This window comes from Ambystoma mexicanum, chromosome 9, assembly GCF_040938575.1.
Source record: "Ambystoma mexicanum isolate Mex_15411 chromosome 9, UKY_AmexF1_1, whole genome shotgun sequence".
NCBI classification, from domain to species: Eukaryota; Metazoa; Chordata; class Amphibia; order Caudata; family Ambystomatidae; genus Ambystoma; species Ambystoma mexicanum.
The window spans coordinates 455403952-455422903 of NC_090931.1; the positions used below are offsets into that span (position 1 = coordinate 455403952).

Genomic DNA, 18952 nt, shown 5'->3' on the forward strand with positions numbered 1-18952 from the left:
CATGAGCTGGACACTGCTACTGTTAATAGAACATAAAACCTTAGCCAGAATTGGATGACTGTCAACTCAATTGCCCTCAACAACGACAAAACCAAGCTGATGATCATGGGCTCGGACCAAAGGTTTAAAAAGTTGGATGCAAAATACAGTCATTTTAAAAATGTCAACTGTTCCATTCAGGTTAGCTCCTGTGCGAAGACCTTAGGGGTCCCCCCAGATTCGGGGCTTAATATGACAAAGCATATCCTGTAGGTAAAGGCCTCTTGTGCCTATGCAAGTAAGCTAATTAAACAAATTAAGCCCCATTTGTCTACAATCTATCATCAGTGGCCTTTGCATTGGTCAACACCCACATGGACTTTTGCAATAGTCTATTAGCGGGCACCTCAAAAAAAAATTCTAGAGGTAGCCCAGAATGGACCTGTGAGAGCAGTGTACGGGAAGAGCAGAAGGGACCACATAACAGCAGAAAGAAGATCTCTGACACTGGATCCCTGTGCATCATTGAATCTCCCACAAGATTCTCACTCTCAACCATAAATACTCATCAGGCAAAGCACCAGAGTACTTGATAAAACGCTTACACAGGGCCCCGGTTATGAGAACCCTACATTTCAATTGGTCAAACAAATTAACTTCCCCATGATACAAGACAAAATATTTTGGTGGCACCAGTTTCAATGTGTGCATCAAACTCATGGAATTTCTTCCCTAATAGTATATGTAGGATCACATGTCTCAATAGTTTTAAGAGGGCAATAAAGACTCATCTTTTTAACTCAAAGGACTAGTTCAGCTTCTCTTCGGTCTGATGTCCAGTGCCTGGCTTGGTCTCCTACTGTGTTTGTACATCACTTGTCTGTCCCCCTGTGCGCACTGAAGTCTTTGGGCGTGAGGGGTGACATAAGAAAATAAATAATAATCATCATTTTAATGCTTTTGTAAAATAAACTATATTGGAAAAAGTAAAACTATTATTGTTAATTTTTTACAAAAAAGGACAAAGCCCAAAACAGATCTCACACATTTTGAAAGACACAATATTGAATTGGCCAAATATAATTTTAATAATGTCTGTTAACGAAAACAAATGTATAATTGTCCTTAACATCTTATTGTATTCAATGATTAGATGTGTTTCAATGTTGTAAATAATGTTAATTGTGCAAACCTAGATCGAGAAAAGCAAGCATCCTTTTTCTAACCGTGTATATCCTTGCCAGAATTATTAGGTCAATGCACTATTAATAAATAGGAGTGCAAATTCGCTTTTGTTATATCTGTGAGACCATTTCCTACAAGCATAGGTTGATGGATGTCTGCTCAGGAATTGGCGGCGTGGTCTTCTTGACCTGAGGCCTAGGAGGAGTTTGAATCAATGGACTACTGTACAGCTCAACCATGGTCAGAGTCCCTGATGTTTGCCCCAATATCACTAGTTTCCATAGAGGTTCTTGCATAGTGGTCGAAGTGAGAGTGTGAGAGTGTGAGAGTGTGAGAGAATGAGTGTGAGTGTGAGTGTGTGAGTGTGTGTGTGGTCGATGACCTATGACTTTCTTATTGTTCCATAATAAAATAATATGACGATTCTAACTTCATCTGTAAAATCCAAGAGCTAATTTCCCACCAGATGACATATTCAACATATCTTTTATGTGGGGTGTCTTGGGGAGAAAGGCAACCTTCTAATAAGTGTTGGTCAGTCATGAAATTCCTGTTCGCATCCCAACCATTCAAACATTCCATTCTTTAGGTTGTCATATGGTGTTTGACCATTTGGATTCAGGCTTTGAAATTCTGTTTGTAGGTCTACCGTAAAATGATTGGCTATAAATTGCGCTCCACACCCCTTTTTCCATTTTTCTGCCCATCTCCTGTCTTAAGCGGACGGGTTTGTGTTCAACCTCTAATCCAAGTGAATCGTGCATCAAGGCCTAGAGCTTTGGACAATAAGGATGCCACCTTATGGTTTTTGCATGGGCCTCTGACCAACTCCCTGCCCAGTGTCCTAGTTCTCTGGGCTTCCTGTCACTCTCTTCTCTCTCCCATCCCAGACGCCCTAGCATATGCGTGTACCCCTTGGGGTACTCCCTCCTCCTCTTCCTGTCTGTGCACTGGTTTCACCTGAACCTCCTTGGCGCTTCGTCAAAGGCTCATTCCTCTACCTTTTACCAGGGCTTCTTTTTTGAGTTAGGGTTCAAATCTATCCCCTGTATCTCCCTAGCGTTGCATGGGCCCGACATTCTTCTCCTTTTCTTTCCTCGCACCCTTCTCCACCTACTCCAGCCCCCAACTATCATCTTCTTCCCACCTTTCTCCAACACCTGATTATGTTCCACAAAATGGTGCCTTTGAACTCACAGTTGACCCAACCATTGGCCTCAAGGACTACCCTAAATGAATTGCTCGTCGGAAAGGAAGGCAGGGGAGGGAAGAGAATGGTAGCGAAAGAGAATGGGGACTGGTTATTGGACTCGTGCCTATAAAGACACTGTACAATTAATAAATAGGCAGTTGTTAATAACCATTACTGACATCTTTCTGCAGGGTTCCCGCTAGGCTTTGTGACAAGACCCACTCATTGTAGACACTTATCAATTTATCGTTTGATGAAACAAAATGTCATTTCAAAAATCAACAGGTTGATGGCAGAAATGTGCACAGCAAGTGACGCTGGAATGGATTCATGGTGCAAAATACTATTTACCAAATTTACATCCAAGACATCGATTACACATATCTAAATAAAACCCAACCACATATTTACTTTTTTAATATAAACATCATTGAGGTTCTTAATTGGGTAGGCAGGAAATTGGTGATAGCGTTGTAGTGAACTTCAGCTCTGATCTTTGGTAGAAACAGAACAACTATAAATAAGATGGTTTTCAGACATAAAGCAGAATTTCTCAATTCTGGCACAGAATACCAATAGTTGCGATGTGACACATTTATTGTCACAGGAAAGAGAAGATGGGCTTGCTAAATTGAACTAACAAATGAACATAATGAGAATTAAAAAAAAGAATGTCTCGTACCAATTCCTGCTTTTCTGTGTGTTCATTTTTTCGACAGACATGGCTGCTATGGACAAATACAGGCTAACCAACAGGAATACATCTGATAATGCCTACTGCTTACACTCCTTAAATGGGACATACCGTTTGTAGAAATATTAAATGTTCTTAACTGTTAATGTTTTGCTTCTTCATATTTTACAGCAAAGAAAAGTTTATATCTATTTTATTTTTGACATGTATCTAGGCATTTGCTTGCTATGGTTGCCCTTCATTTTGTGTGCTGCTTTCAAGCATTTAAAGAAGAGGTGACACCAGAGGAGGGGCAGTGCAGTCTGTGGAACTAGCATGTCAGCAAAGAGGTGGAGTAAAAGGCTGAATACTATTTTACCTTATACCACCAAGATTACTCCCCTACTAATCCTGCCCTCCCTTTAGTAGAAGTACCCGGAGTAGTAATAAATAGCAGTAATACCATCACGAGGAGCAGTATCAGTAGCAATAAAATTACTGTCACTGCAGCTAGTAGTTTTTGTCACAATAATACCAGTTCTAACAGTGCTTGTACTACTGCTGCTAGTAGTTGCATTAATAGTACTACCAGTACTTCTACTACGACTACTGCCTGTATTATTAGGTACTTCTGCTGCAGTCCTTAGTACTAATATAGCTGCTCCTGGAAGTAGTAATGGTATTAGAACTAGCATTTATATATACTAACAGCATTAGCAATACTATCAGAAGACGTAGTAGTACACTGGTTGTACTACCACCAGTACTACTAACGGTACTAGGCCTACTATCATCGGTAGTAATATTACAAATAATAATAGTAGCAGCACCAATATTATGAATAGAATCAGAGGAAGTACTAATACTACGGCTGCATTACCTCTAGTGGTACTAATATGTCTGCTGCTACTAGTGGTAATATCACTGTCAGTGTTAGTAGAGGTTTCAGCGGTGCCGCTGCTAGTCAGGCTATTCCCATATCTGCTACTGCAGTGATTCTACTATTACTGATATTAGTTCTACGACACCTACTACTGGCTGTAGTAGTATTTTCACTTAACATACTACCACTGGTAGTAGCAATAATAGTATTCCTATTTGCAGTAGTGCTACTACTGCTTCTGGTGTTAGAGGTATAGTAGTGATAGTTTCGCTACTTCTACTATTGGGAGAAGAATTAGTATAAAAGCAAATCTGTTGGTGTAAAATAAAATGCAACATTTTACTTTCTCTTTGCTGCTTTAATGGATCTGCAGACTTCATTTCCTCCCCATCTCTTTTCATTTCGTCCTCTAATGTCACTTCCACTCTAACTCATTGAAGTAAGAAATAAATTATGCAACCCGTGTAGGCAAATGCTTACAAAAATGTTGAAAATAAGACTGGGTCTTTTTTTCCACTGGAAAAGAGGCAGAAATAAAACATTAACAGTTTGGATCAACATATTTTATTTTTATAAAAAACTGTTTGTCCCCTTTAATACTATGCCACTGGATGCTAATTTACGTAGAACCTAAACAGATGACCATATGGCCTGGCTCAACATAGCGTCTTAGCCCTATAAGGGCTCTAAACCATGCAGCATGAATCCTATTCCACAAAACAAATATGTATATACTGCTAGAATAGAAATTCCTAAAAATACTGATTAGATACTTTACACGTGAAAACAGTTTAGTTGATAATAAATAACAAGCAAAAAAAGTTGTACTTCTGCCCTAAAACTAGGCTTGTTAATATTCTTGTTCTCCCTGAAAAGTTTGTCAGTGTTTCTCTGAGTTAATGAAACCTAGTCCTGAGCAAAGCAAAAGCAGCAATGCCAGGGGTGCAGGCCGGGCATCTGCGGCAGGTGTCGCTCTACAGGCACTGGTATTGGAGCAATATACAAAGTGTTACATGAACTCGTATAGAGACAATCCACTCAGAAATCCCAGCAGATAAACCGCAGACACATGTAGCATGGGCAGTTGTGAAAAGGAAACACCATTCCACTAATGAGCCTTAGTAAGCAGGGACTGATCTGCTCCCAATTATTTGGATTGCACCCCATGACTTCCTCTGTTGTCCATCGGCTGGGAAAGATTTGCTTCAGAAGTGCCTTCTAGTCAGTAGAATGAATACTGGTTCTCCACGGCCCTTGTCCGACTGCGGGACCCCTCGCTCTCGTGATAGTCCTCTGTGCTTACCACAGGTGGTTCCAGCAGGTGCTCTGAACTGCTGCTGCGGGTGCTCAAGCTCCCATCTACTCTATGATAGAGTGGCTGGACACCAGGTGTGCTTGCCTCAGACGGAGAAGCAGGGGGAACAATGCCAGGGGCAAAGCTTGCAAAATAGTGTTGGGATGGTAGATCAGTTCTGCTGCTTGGCTGTGGCGGTGCGACTGTTTGAACAAGGGTGTCCTCTGTAAGACAACAAGTACATGTCTATTAAGTACAGTGCAAAGATTAAAGCAAGAATTCATGCTCATGGTTAATAAATAGTATGTTCTATTAAAGAATGATTTTCAAATTCACTAACAAATTGTTCTCTACCGTTTTTTTTTTTTTTTTAAATTCAAAGTTTATTGAGTTTATACAAGTTGAACATTCACTTACATTGAGATGAAGAAATTTCAGTGTATAAGTAGAAAGAGCACAAGAGAGAAGTATCATCAACATAAATCCTGTACAGTATTTCCTGAAAAGTGAACAGTATAGTGAACAAGAACAACAACGCCCAGTCGCACCCCTCCCCCTCCCCCCTCCCCCCCCTTCTCTAATATCTCCAAATAAATGGTTGGGAAACCTCCTTGCACAGCGAGACAACACCAGAGAACTTCGAATATGAGTATGATGACCGACCATTACACATAACGCAACTCAGAGAGCCGCCACAACAAAAATCTTCATTTGTTACTATTATTGGCACAAATCACAACAATGTATTGCACACTTTGTCTTTACGGGGCATGCTTGGCTCTAAACTCAGACCAGGCACTTTCAACATTAGTACGATCTCCGCGTAACGTGGCGGTCAGGCAGTCCATTCTGTAGAGATTCTGTGCCACCCCAAGCCATTCGGTTTTACTAGGGAGCTTGGGCCGCTTCCAAACCATGGTGAGGCAAGCTCGCGCAGCCATCAGGAGGCCCTGTACCATCCTAGGCGCTTTTAAAACGTCGTCTCCTGTTTCGATCAGACCGAAGAGGACAAACATTGGTTGCTTCACCCTCTCTTCATCATCCAGGTCCCTGATCCAGCTAAGAACCTCCGACCAGTAAGTCTGGACCATGGTACACCCCCACCACATATGCCAGTAGCCAGCCCGCTCCCCACAACCCCTCCAACAGTATGGACTAACACCTTGGTACATTTTGGCGAGCCTGATCGGGTCATACTGCCATCTATACAAAAGTTTTATAGCATGCAATTTGTATTGGCAGGATATTGAGGACTTCGCAGTGCGTCTGCAGATGTGTAGCCACAGCTTTTCGGAGATCTGTCTGCCCATATCCGCCTCCCATCTGCCCTTGAGCACCAAAGAAGGGGAGATGTCAGTCTCGATCATGGCCGAATACATAGCACTGATCAGACCACTGGAGCCTGTACATCGATCAAGGATCGCCTCAAAAGGGGTAAGGTCCCTCTGCAGCTGGTCTTTCCATACAGGCCTTGTCATCACCCCTTTGAGTCTCAGATAGAGGAAGACCGAGAGTGCTCCTATGCCAAGCGCTTCCTGGAGCTCTTGTATAGTTACGAAGGTTCCCCCACGCCATAATTGGCCTGCTCTTTCCAGCCCCGCCTGGTACCATGTTTCGTAGCTTCCCGGTTCCGGTATGGCGTCACGGATCCCTGGAGACCAAAGGTGACCCAGGGGGGATGGCCACGTCGTGACTCCAACCATTTTCTTGCCTGGTCTCCAAATAGCCCATAATGTACCTAGGATAGGGTGAGATCTAACACTTTCACGTAACTGGGATCTGGGGACCCATAACCATTCAGGCACAATAAAGGGACGAAGGTGGTAATTATCTAAGGCTATCCACTGGGGTTCCGAGCGTTGCCTAAAGTGTGGGACAAGGACTCTAAGTTGCGCCGCCCTGTAGTATGTTTCCATGTCCGGGAGGCCTACTCCCGCGTTGTCTTTGCGGAGCTGGAGTAAGGGTCTTGGGATTCTGGGTCTTTGGCCCTGCCACAAGAAGGACAAAAACATTTTTCGCACATCTACGAAATATTCCGGGGGCAACCTAACGGGGAGCATCTGGAACAAATATAATATCTTGGGGAGAAAGACCATCTTTATGGCATTTAAACGACCCATCCAGGAGATTGTGAGTTTAGACCACCGTTGGCTATCTTTCTGTAAGGCAAGTAGCAGTGGGGGGAAGTTAGCACCATATAGGGAATCGAAGTCACGGGTAACATTAACGCCCAAGTAACGGAGGGTAGTGAGGCTGACTTGGACTCCCAACGGGGCAAAGCGTGCGATCTCAGAATCTCTACTCTTATCAATCGGGAGGAGGACTGATTTCTCCGTATTGATTTTTAGGCCGGCCAGCGCGCCGTATTCCTCAATTATTTCAAGCGCAGCTGGGATTGAGGCCAAGGGGTCGGTCAAATGAAGCAAGATGTCATCCGCATATAGCCCCAGTTTGTACTCTCTTTCTCCCACCGTGATGCCCTTGACTCTACCGTCATTTCTTAGTTTCTGCGCCAGCGGTTCAAGGGACATGACGAACAATATCGCCGACAATGGACAGCCTTGTCTCGTACCTCTTTCAAGGGGGAACCAACGTGAGTATCCCCCATTCACCGCCACCGATGTCGTAGGGGAGGCATACAATGCTCTAATGGCACGGCAGAGTCTGGATCCCAACCCATATGAGACCAATACTCTTTCTAGAAAGTCCCAGGACACCCTATCAAAAGCTTTCTCAGCATCAAGTGATAAGAGCAATGGGTCCCCCTCCATTCCCTGTGCCTCGTATAATAAGTGGAGTGTTTTTCGCATGGTATCTGCGCCCTGCCTGCCTAGAACAAAGCCAACCTGGTCAGAGTGCACCAGTCTAGGGAGATATGTTTCGAGCCGAGCCGCGATGACCCTAGCATACACCTTGGCGTCGATGTTAAGAAGTGAGATGGGCCGATAAGAGCTACAGTGTTTAGGGTCTCGGCCTTCCTTGGGAATTACAGCCAATAGGGCCCGAGAAAAGGACGGAGGGGCCTGCCCAGTGTCAAGAATGTGATTAAACAAGGATGCTAGGAAGGGTGCAAGGAGGGTGGAGAATGCTTTATAGAAACCCGGTGTAAATCCATCTTCCCCCGGGGCCTTCCCTATTTTCAGCCTCTTGATGGCACTTTCCACCTCTTCCCCAGTGACCGGAGCGTCTAGAGATTCGGCCTCCGCGCCCGTGAGGGCGGGGAGACGCGCCCCCACAAGATATGCATCCACGCTCCCCACAGGGGGAGGGGGGTCACACATATATAGGTCCTCATAGAAGTAGGCAAATGCCTCCTGTATGTCCTTCGGGGATGTGACCGTTGTATCTATCAGGGTGCCATCATTCCTCTCAATTTGGTCGACCCATCTCTCTGCTCTCTGCGCACGGAGGCGGGCCGCCAAGAGAGCATCTGCTTTGTCCCCCTTCTCATAGTATTTCTGTTTAAGGTATTGCAAGGTCTGGGCCGTTTTGCCAGCAATAAGAATCCTCAATTCTTCTCTAAGTTGCTTAGTTTCAGCTAAGTACTTTGGTCTATCAGCCGGGGTGGTCTGCGCCAGATTCTGTGCCACAGCAAGCTTCTCCCTGATGCCCCTTTCTAATATTGTACGTTCCCTTTTCTTTCGGGCCCCCTCCCCTATAAGGATACCCCTCCAAGTAGCCTTGGCTGCTTCCCATACAGCTACCTTCCCTACTTCCCCAGTATCATTAGTCGGAAAGAATTGCTCAATCTCTATCTCAAAGGTCTCTCTAAAGACCGGGTCGGCCCAGAGGGAGTCATTACACCTCCATTTGGTGTTGCGCGGCGACAGCTCACCCCAGGATATGTCAACTGTGACCATGTCGTGGTCTGACCAAGCGGAGGGGTATATAGTGGCAGCTTGCAGTACACGTAGAAGATCGTTAGAGAGAAAGATATAATCGATGCGTGTGAGTGTGTCGTGGGGGAGGGAGTGAAAGGTAAAGCCTTTTTCCGACGGGTGTAGATGTCGCCAGCTGTCTACAAGGCCATAAAGATCAAGGGTAGACTTAATTTCAGCCTCAGTTCGAGTGTTGGGAGGGTCTAAAGCATCAGCCCTGGTCTGTCTGTCAATAGAGCTATCCATCCATATGTTAAAGTCTCCGCCCAGGACCGTGTATCCCTTAGCCATATTGAAGACTTTTTCAGAGATTCTATGGAGAAAGCGATTTTGCCCTTGATTGGGTGCATAGAGTGTGGCCAGAGTAATCGTCGTGCCCCCTATATTGCCCACAACCGTGATCGCCCTCCCCTCATTGTCCGTCCATATGTCAAGGGTTGTCATTCGGAGGCATTTACGAACCAGAATTCCCACCCCTGCCTTTTTGAGTATACCCGAGCTCCAGTAGGTGAGCCCGATATCACGTGATGGGATGGCTTTCTCCTCTCCCTTCCGATATCTCGTTTCTTGAAGGAACAAGATGTCTACATTCGACCTTCTAAATTCCCTGGCCACCATCGACCGTTTTGTGGGAGAGTTCAAGCCTTTGACGTTGAGTGTGCAAATGCGTAATGTGTCCCTACGGGGTGTGAGTGCCATCTTGAGTGTAATTGTTGATCGTGGGCGGCCATTCCCTCTGTGCCACGGCACATTTCCTGTCGGCCATCGCTATGCATGGGTCGTCGTGATGGGATTGGTTCCCAGAGAATCCCATGGAGACCGACGACCAACTCGTCTGGAGCATATCGTGGGCCTCGGTGTGCGCAAGGTGTGTCTGCGTGTACGTCGTGTCAAAATCAGTGTGAGAAGTGTGTTCCCCAACCACCCCCTCCCCCACCCCCCTCCCCGTCCCCAACACATTCGGCGCCCGATTCGCCCAGGTTGACATCACCCAGCCGAACTCGGACCACCCGTGAAGACCGCAAAACAGGCGGTCCTATCATAATAGGATAATATATATCAGTGAGCCCCCAACTTTTGTGTGCACTTAACGATAACAATAATTCAGTAACAGAGACATTTACCCTCCCCCAGGAGCTAGCGGAGCAGAGATATTATGCCTTATCACATTTCTAACATCTGCGAGACATCGAGCTAACAATACCTCACACTTGGAGGAGGCGACCTTTCACAGTCAGTCACATATAGGGAGGTCGACTCGCACATGAGAGTTCGTAACCTCCGTGGTGGAGTAATTTTCCCAGTTTACCTCTAACCAAATAGTATGTCAAAGTACCTCAGGCACCCTGTCAATGTTCCATATCTTGGGAGGTGTTCATTTTTCTGTATTTTCTAGAGCCTGGAATCCTTCTTCGCCGCGAAGCCTTGACTTTCCATTCACCACCAGATGATCCTTGATCCTCATGAGAGGGAGCACCCTCCGGCGCACCCAGCAGATCCGTCGTACAGTCAGCAATGTCTTTCTCCGAGACAAGTCTCATTGTCGAGCCTTCCCATTCGAAAGTGAGGGAAAATGGATACCCCCAGCGATACCTGACGCCCTTGTCTTTCAACATTTTCGTGATCGGAGAGCACTTTTTCCTCATCGCCAACGTGAGGGATGACAAATCCTGAAAAAGTGAAATGACGGAGTTCTCCAAGGACAGCTGTGGGGCGCTTCTGGCCTTGTCCAAGATTCGCGCTCTGTCCGCATAGTTATGGAATCGGGCCAGGACCGATCTCGGGGCCCCCGGTCTACCTCCGGCCCTATGGATGCGGTCAATTTTAGGCGCGTCAATTGAGTCATCGTTGTATAGGAGCTTCAGGATGGCATGCAACGATTGCTTCAGGTCCAGTTCGGTTTCGCCCTCTTTCTCAGGAAGACCAAATATTCGGATATTGTTCCGGCGCTCCCTGTTCTCGAGGTCATCGACCTTAAGGCGCAGTTCATTCTCTCTGTCCGATATATCTGCGATTCGGTGATCCATCTGTGCTTCCAGCACATTCAGAGATGTTTGGTTGTGCTCAACCTGTTCGAGCCTATCGTCCATTTTGTCGATCCTCTGCGTGATCTTGTCTATCCTATTGCCAATATCTGCTCGCATGCCCCTCATTTCGGCAAGCAAATCAGCAACATCCGCCTTGGTCGCGGTGGCCTCGGATCCTGCAGTCGACATTATAGAAATCAAGGAGGGCCCTGGGGATCTGGCAATTGGTGAAAACGTATATTTCGCTAGCCTGGTTTTAGGGTCCATAAAGGGAGGCCTCCAACAGCATTCGGGTCGTGAAGCGACGTTAGCACCCGTCAACGCGGGGGACGTGAAGGACCAAGCCACCAGGGCCTCCTGAGCTTTGCAGGGGGGGTGAGGGGTCCGCCTACCGTGTCGCGGTGGGGGTATCAACCGCCCTTGGCAGAGGTGCGCAGCCGGTTCCACGCGGAGGACCGAGAAGTGCGCCGGATCAAACTCAGAGGGCGGCACTTCCCGCGTATACGCAGGCCCGGGTTGGGAGTTCCGCGGAACTCACGCCGCGCCGAAGGCCTCAAAGCGCCGGCGTTAATTTCACCACGATGCCGCTTCCGATTTTCTCCGGGTTTTCTCTCAGGTGGGGGGGACACCTTCCCACGTCTCTTGGTCAAAAATCAGCTCTGGGGGGGGTCTCGAAGTGGGGGCTCACTGCCACTTTCCGGACCCTGTGTAGAGCGCTCACACGGAGAGGCGACTCATCCGCGCGCCCCCTGGTGGCCGTCTCTCTACCGTTTTTAACATAAAACATAATATGATTCCAACCATGAAACAATTCATAAGTGAGGTAACACGTTCTTATGAGTAACAGTTTTTCAGCTTGAGATCTGGTAGAGATTAAAATACTTTGCACTATTCTGCCATCTACACCTTGTACCTGGAATGGAATGTTCTCTTTTCTTATCCTTTAGAATGTGAGTGTAAAGCATGGGCATGTCCAAATTAAACTCTTTATGAAGTCAAACCGAAGCCCAAAATGACCCAAATTATTGAAACTATCTTCACATTGTTTTAGGCATCTGAGCAGTGCCCTTCATGTGTTAATAGGGGAGTTACGTTACTACTCACACTACAAGGCTCTTTCCAAGTCACAACCTGTTGAAGGTTCTCCCAAATTCTGGTATGGCCACAAACTAATGAAAACGCAACTGAGAATCAAAGCTTGTGCGCAGGGCATGTGAACGCACAATGCAATGCCCTTAACTTAACCAGATTTTTAAAAGTTATAAACGTGGCAGTAAGTTTATGGTTAATGACGAGAGGAGATGGTAAGACTGTATTGTGAACAGTGTGAAAATCCTCCAATGCATGCCGAAAGTGAGATGAGAAGGAATAAAATAGCATCAGCTAGGGCCTTAAGCAAACCTCATCAAACTGTGCTTCATTCCGAAAGGCTGTTTTGACAGTAGTACCTGCAGAAAGCATGTCATGTAGCCGCTATAGCTGCGTGCAATTGATGGTGAGGTAGCTACTGTAGCTGTGTTCAAATAATAGTAACAACTTAGGCAGATATAGCTCATTAAGACTAAATTCAGTTAAGACCTGAGCCAAAGTTGGTGTGTAGATTAGTAGAAGTCTGGGTACTACCCAGAAGAACTCTGGGTCTATAGATCACTGATGCACCTTGTTGCAAATACAAAGTACAGAAATTCTTTCTAGGAAACAACCTATGGCTTCCAAGACATATGAGCTCAAATGGTTTATGTACAAGATGTGAAAGAACTTGATTCCAATCCTAATGAGTTGTGTAGATCTTCATAGTATGTAAAGAGGGTGAGAAGGATAATGTGGTGGCATTTTACAATATAAGTCGCTTTAAAGCAGCATAGGCATGGCCTGTTCTATAGGCTAGAGAGGAGGGGGTTGAGTCAAAAGCTACCCAGACTAAAGGCGTAACATAGGGTCACCTAGTTTTAGCAGTAGAGCTAGGTAAATACTAACTCAAAAAAGGGACAGAGAACAAAACCCAGGAGTGTGGAGAATCACAAAGAAAAGGGGTTTTGTTTATTTTCCATTAACAGAGAACAAAAGCAATTTAACACACTGCGCCTCGGCGCTGGAAAAAGAGAGAAAGCATTACTAGACACATAGTAATCGGCAATATTTGTGGATTAGTAAGCATAGTGATAAACAATATTTGTGTATTGTTTGTAGTTGCAATACATTTTACATGGTTTAACATTGTCTTGCATATGTATTGTTAAAAGTGGCAATACATTTGTCAAGACTATACTAGACAATGTCAAATGGTGGGAAGGCATAAGCGTGGAGGTCGGTCCATGGGAACGAAAAGGTGTTCCCCATCGATCCCTGTTGTTGTGTTCTGCTGGCAAAGTGTGCACATTTGGTGTTCTGCTTTGACACAAATAGGTCGACTTCCGGAGCCCCTATTGAGCGAATATGTGTTGGAGCCGGTTGTTGCATAGCTCCCACTCGTGACACTGACTGGTGGACCTGCTGAGGTTGTCTGCCTCCTCGTTGTTTACTCCCGGTAGGTTCAACGCTTGTAGCGTTATGCTGTTGGCTATGGCCCAATGCCAAATCTTTTGTGCTTCCCGGGAGAGAGTTGGGGACATTGTCCGCCCTTGCTTCCTGAGGTAGTACATGGTGGTCGTGGTGTTGTTGGTTAATACCTGAACCGTAGAGTGTTGTAGTATTAATTGAAACAATTTCAGGACCCAGTCCACTGCCCTGAGTTCCAGTACATATATGTGTAGTGTGGCTTCCTCTACTGTATATTTTCCTTTTATGTGGAGAGAGCACACACAAGCACCCCAGCCGGACAGCGAGGCCTCTGTCACCACCGTATTGTGCGGAATGGGGTCTTGAAACCGGCATCCAATGCTGATGTTGTCTGATCTTGTCCACCAGTGTATTTGGTGGTTTAGTTGTGGTGTAATCTGCAGCTTGTCGTCCCACGACCCTGGGACCATCTGCTAGTGTGGAATTCTTGCAGCAGACGCATATTCAGTCAGAAGTGCAGTCTTAGGGGAATGCAGGAGGCCATAGTCCCTAGGAGACCCAAGCATTTTCTGACTGATAACCTATTTCCTGGTTTGAACAGAGGAATCATTGCCTTCAGTGTTTCTAGGGCTTCGTATGTTGCAAAGTGAGCCCTGAGAAATCGAGAGGATTTTATCTTAAATCCCAATTGCTGCAGTAAGAGCTTCATTTCCGCAATGGATACGGGACCGTCTCCCACAGTTTTGCTCGCACTAGCCAGTCATCTTGATATGGATAGACGTGATGGCCCTTTTTTCTGAGGGCTGCTGCGACTGGTACTAGGCATTCTGTAAATGTTTGTGGCGCCACTTTGAATTGATAGTGTTGATCTGCTACTGTGAAGCGTAGAGACTGTCAATGTTTCCTGGATGTGGAAGTACGCGCCTTATGTCAAAAGACGCCAGGAAGTTGTGTGGCTGCACCGCCCGTATGACTTGTTGTAGCATGACCATTTAGAAGTGCTGCTTTTTGATTTGTTCAGCTTGCACAGATCTTGTATCGGGCGACCCTTTTTGTCGTTTTCTGCACAACGAAGTCTCGAGAGTAAACGCCCTTTCCTGTTTGTTGTTTTAGTACTTTTTCTACAGAGTTTTTTTTTTAATTTGTTTTATTTCTTGTTTGCGCACCTTTAGATGTGCAGTGGAGGTTTTTAACAGCGGGATGTTTGGTGGTTGTTTGGTGAACTCTAGCAGGTGGCTTGATTCGACCACTTGCAATACTCACTTGTCCGTTATTTGTCGCCACCAATGTAAATGGTGTGCCACTCCCCCCCACAGGTGCTGTTCGGAATGCACAGTCAGGCCTGAGATTTTGCTTAACCCCTCTGGGAGCCTGAAGATCCTTGCCTCTGCTGTTGTTGCATGTATTGTCTTGTTCTCTGGTAACCTTGGAATGATTTTATATATCCCTGTGAATAATGTGAGGCTTTCCAGTACTGTCTGGAGCCTCTGACATTTCCTGATAAGGTTGATTTTCCCACTGCTCCTCGAAACGTAAGGAAATTATGTTTTGTTTGTAGGGTAGTGAGAGCGGACTGTGTCCGCGTCAGTTTTAATTGCCTTCAGTGCCTCATCAATGTTGGGCCAAAACAGCCCATCACCTTCGAAAGGCATGTCCAGCACCGTTGGCTGTACATCAGGTCTAAAACCTGTACAGTGGAGCCATCCTTGCCTTCTGACAACTACCCTATTATTCATTTGTTTAAACCACTCTCGGCTAGGTCAACTGCGATGTTGATACTATGGTTTGCCGTCTCCTCTCCTTCCTTCAAGATGGCAATTGCTTTGGCGTGCTACTGTTCTGGCAAGTGTTCCAGAATCAGTGGCAATCTATGCCACATTTCGCGGTCATACCTGTACATGATGGCCAGTGCTTTGGCAGGTTTTACTGTGGTGGCTCCCACCGTACGTACCTTCTTTCCCAACGCGTCCATCTTCCGGCTTTCTGTTTCTGAAGGCACAGTACATTTACATGACTGAGTGTGGGACTTTCTGCTAGCTGCCACTGAGACAACGACTCCAGGGACAGCTGCGACGCAAGACACTTGGGAGTGGTGTCTGGTGCCTTACTTTTTCTCTAGCCTGCCTTTAAAAGCTAGTTATGTAAAAGGGTGTCTCATGGTACAGGGCCCCTCCTCCAACAGGTGGTCGAGGATTGGAATGGCCCCTTCCGATTTTCTTCTTTTATTCATATGATCAAACAATTTTCTCCTCGGAGGGGATGAGGCCAAATTCCGGGTAAGCTTTTGTAATGAGTGAGTGGAATGCCCCAATCTCGTCTGGTGGTGATGGTTTTGGGGCTTCCTCCGGCTGGTCATCATCCTGTTGTGGCGATGTAGTGGTGGATGTTGTGTCTTGCGGGCCTTGATCTGTGCCTGTATTGGTAAGCTACCCCTTCCTCCTGTTCGGTGCAGCGTATTTCTGCTGTATTAGAGCCTCAACCCCTGGATGTCGCTTGCCTTTTAGGGCTGCAATGATACGGGTAAAGTGATCTCTCTTTATGTTTTCGTTTCTTGTCTGCTTTTCGCGGGGGAGAGACGGTTATTTGTGGATTGTGCCTTTGTGGTGCTACAGGTGGTTGTGTAGGCACTGGAGCATGTAGCCAAGCCGGAAGCCTAGTGTCCAGTTCAGGGAGTGCATTCTGGAGTGCGGACAGAACCAGTGAGAGGAGAGATTGTGGATTTAGCTGGGGTTCTTGTGGTTGTGGCACAGGAATATCCCATGGTTCCCTGGGGCTATAACGTGGACATTGCAGGGATGTGCCGATCTTAATGGACTGGTAGGAGTCGGAGAACACATGCGATGCTGTATGTTGAACTTCAACTTCAAACTCGGAATCCACTTCGTACTGCAAGATGTCATCAGGCATGACCTGTGAGTATGTGATTGGAGAGACAGGAGCCATGTTTGGATGGTGCTGGATTGTTTCTCGCACCCATGATTGGTCTAATTCTGCCTGTGAAAATTGTCTGTGCTCAGCCATTAGCCGGCTCGTGCGTGCCTGCGCTCGTTCCCCCTCGCCCCCTGGTCGCCGGGTCTTTTGTTGCTTCCGGAGCTATTTTCCCCATGGACAGCTGTTTTTTTATCCACCGCAGGTGGACGGGATTTGTCCATCCCGGAGCAGCTCTTGTCCATCGGCAAGTGTTTTGTCCGTCGCTGAGCATTTCTTTTCCGTCTATAAGACTTTGCTTGTTGATGAATGTTCCGTCGACGAGTGTTTTTCCATCATCAAGCTAGTCAACGGGGGCGAGCCCTTTTCCACGTCTTCCGTCACCGATGGTCCTTCTGTGGACGGGCCCCCTTTCTGAGTCATCAACGAGGACATTGGCTGTCCCGCCACCTCCTCTTGATGACGAGGCCTGGCCTTTAACAGTGATTCGTTTTATCACTAACTTAGGCTGTTTGCTGGCCTATCCTCAGATTTTTTCCTTTTTGACCCAGATTCCATTTATTCTGGGCGTCTTGGGACTGCCACGCTTCTTGAGGACTCTACCTCTGAAGGGGGATATTGGCCTTCATTCAACCAGCATACAAGCCGTCTCCATCTTTTAGCATTTTAGAGCTGAAGGTTGTACATATTTCACACGCTTCAGCAGAGTGATGTGGGTGAAGGCAGTAAATGCATTCCTCATGCCTGTCCCCCTCAAAAGCTTTTATTTAGGCCACAGTTAGAACAGGATCTAAAGGGGGACTTCCTTCGCTCCATATTCACTGCCCTCCTGCCCCTTTTCACTTATCTGACAGAAAAAGGTGAAGTTCCTGAAGATAGAGTTCGATTGTTTTGAAAAGATGTGGAGATTTCTCTCTGGAGAAACACACAAGGACTTCTTCCAGCATGACATGCGGTTAGAATCTGAAGGCAGGCTGCAGGGGAGGAGCTACATACTCGACGTCCCATTGGTGGGGACCAAAAGCTCCCAAAAGGAGGGCAATGGGATACAAAACAAATACCTAAAGTTTTTCTTGATTTACTATTGTAAAAAGTTAACCGAGGACTCCCAGGAAATTTTTCATAGCATGTGAATATATGAAAGATCCAATGCTGGAGAAATATAATGGTCATTCAAGTAGTGGAATTACTTGGAAGGGCATGAAGGATCTTCCTGCCCTTCATGGATTAAATGTGGGACAGGTTGCCAGTGTTGACCTGGTCGATGATGCTAGGGAAATTATTGAGTGAAGTGGATTCACTTCACCTGTGAACATTTGTAGGACTTTTAACACCCAGGGAATTGTTAGGAAGGTGTAAAAGATTGTACTGGGTTGGCTTAACTTTATCCCACACACTAAAGAGTTTAATCCCAAATGCAATGTCTTGACGTTCTATTTGCACTTGCAGGGGAAGAGAGATCATTGCCTGCTATGACACCACGGGGGGAAACAATCACTTGAGGAATGCTGTTGTGACGAATCAAGGGAATTTGTCCCTTCTCATCCAAGGGGCAGCCCCCCCTACCTCATTTGAGGCTAGGGAGGTGAGCCTGCTCTGCAATACCCGCCTTAGGGGTAGAGGCAAGTGGGACCTCACCAGGAGAGACTCCCGCTTTAAGGACAAGAATTCTAGTTCCTGTGAGGAACGCCCTCAAGCTGGATGTACCATGGCCTACACAGGATATTTTGAAATATCAGAAAACATGAAGTATCAAGACTGGGACGAAGAAACTTCTAAGGGATTCTGAGCCAGAGAGGAAACGATACTAGCATTCTATGAGCAGAGAGTCCCCAAGAGAGAAACCTTCCAAAAATGTTCCCCTTCCAAAATGAAGGTAATGGGGAGAACGGGAAGACTCTAGGGTATCATAATACCACACAGCTAACTCGTCAAAGTATAAGTTATGAAACTAAGTCAAGTATATATAAAGGTTGTGAACCAAGAGAAAAGGTTGGTCAAAAGCTGGGCAATGATAGAACCAGTGGAGGAAAATACCCTGGGAAAGGGGGAAAATAATTCCTATCCCAAACAAGAACACTAAAGTACTAAAGAGAAAGAAAAAGAGTCATGAGCCCACACACATAATCCAGATACAAAACCACTGTTATAACCTAAGCGTGAAAACCAATCAAGATTATATTCCCTCAAAAGGGCATGATGATGTTTACGCTGATACGAGACAGCTAAAAGGGATTACAAGTGAAGAGAGATTGTTAAATGAACTGGCGTCGACCCGGGACTTAAAACCTCTGTGAAGGGATCAATGAGAAATTTGAAGGGAGATGGAGATTGAGGAGACGGTAGGAGGCGCTGGACAACTGTCAGGAGATGGAGTGGCACTACGGACTGAAGGGGGCAAGGACCTGAGGGGG

The 18952-nt window shown here is 46.1% G+C and overlaps 1 protein-coding gene across 4 annotated transcripts in view; it reads right to left on the reverse strand.

Moving 5' to 3' along the window:
• Nucleotides 1-18952, reverse strand: part of SH2B2 (SH2B adaptor protein 2) — an 880732-nt gene that overhangs the window by 126842 nt on the left and 734938 nt on the right. For 3 of the 4 annotated variants that reach the window (XM_069614983.1, XM_069614984.1, XM_069614982.1), the window contains one exon: nucleotides 1044-5430. The exons of the other annotated variant lie outside the window; for it this stretch is intronic. In XM_069614983.1, coding sequence (XP_069471084.1) covers nucleotides 5135-5430 — 296 coding nt within the window. In that variant the 3' untranslated portion in view covers nucleotides 1044-5134. Of the gene's footprint in view, nucleotides 1-1043; nucleotides 5431-18952 lie in introns of those variants that run through there. 4 annotated transcript variants of the gene reach the window in all.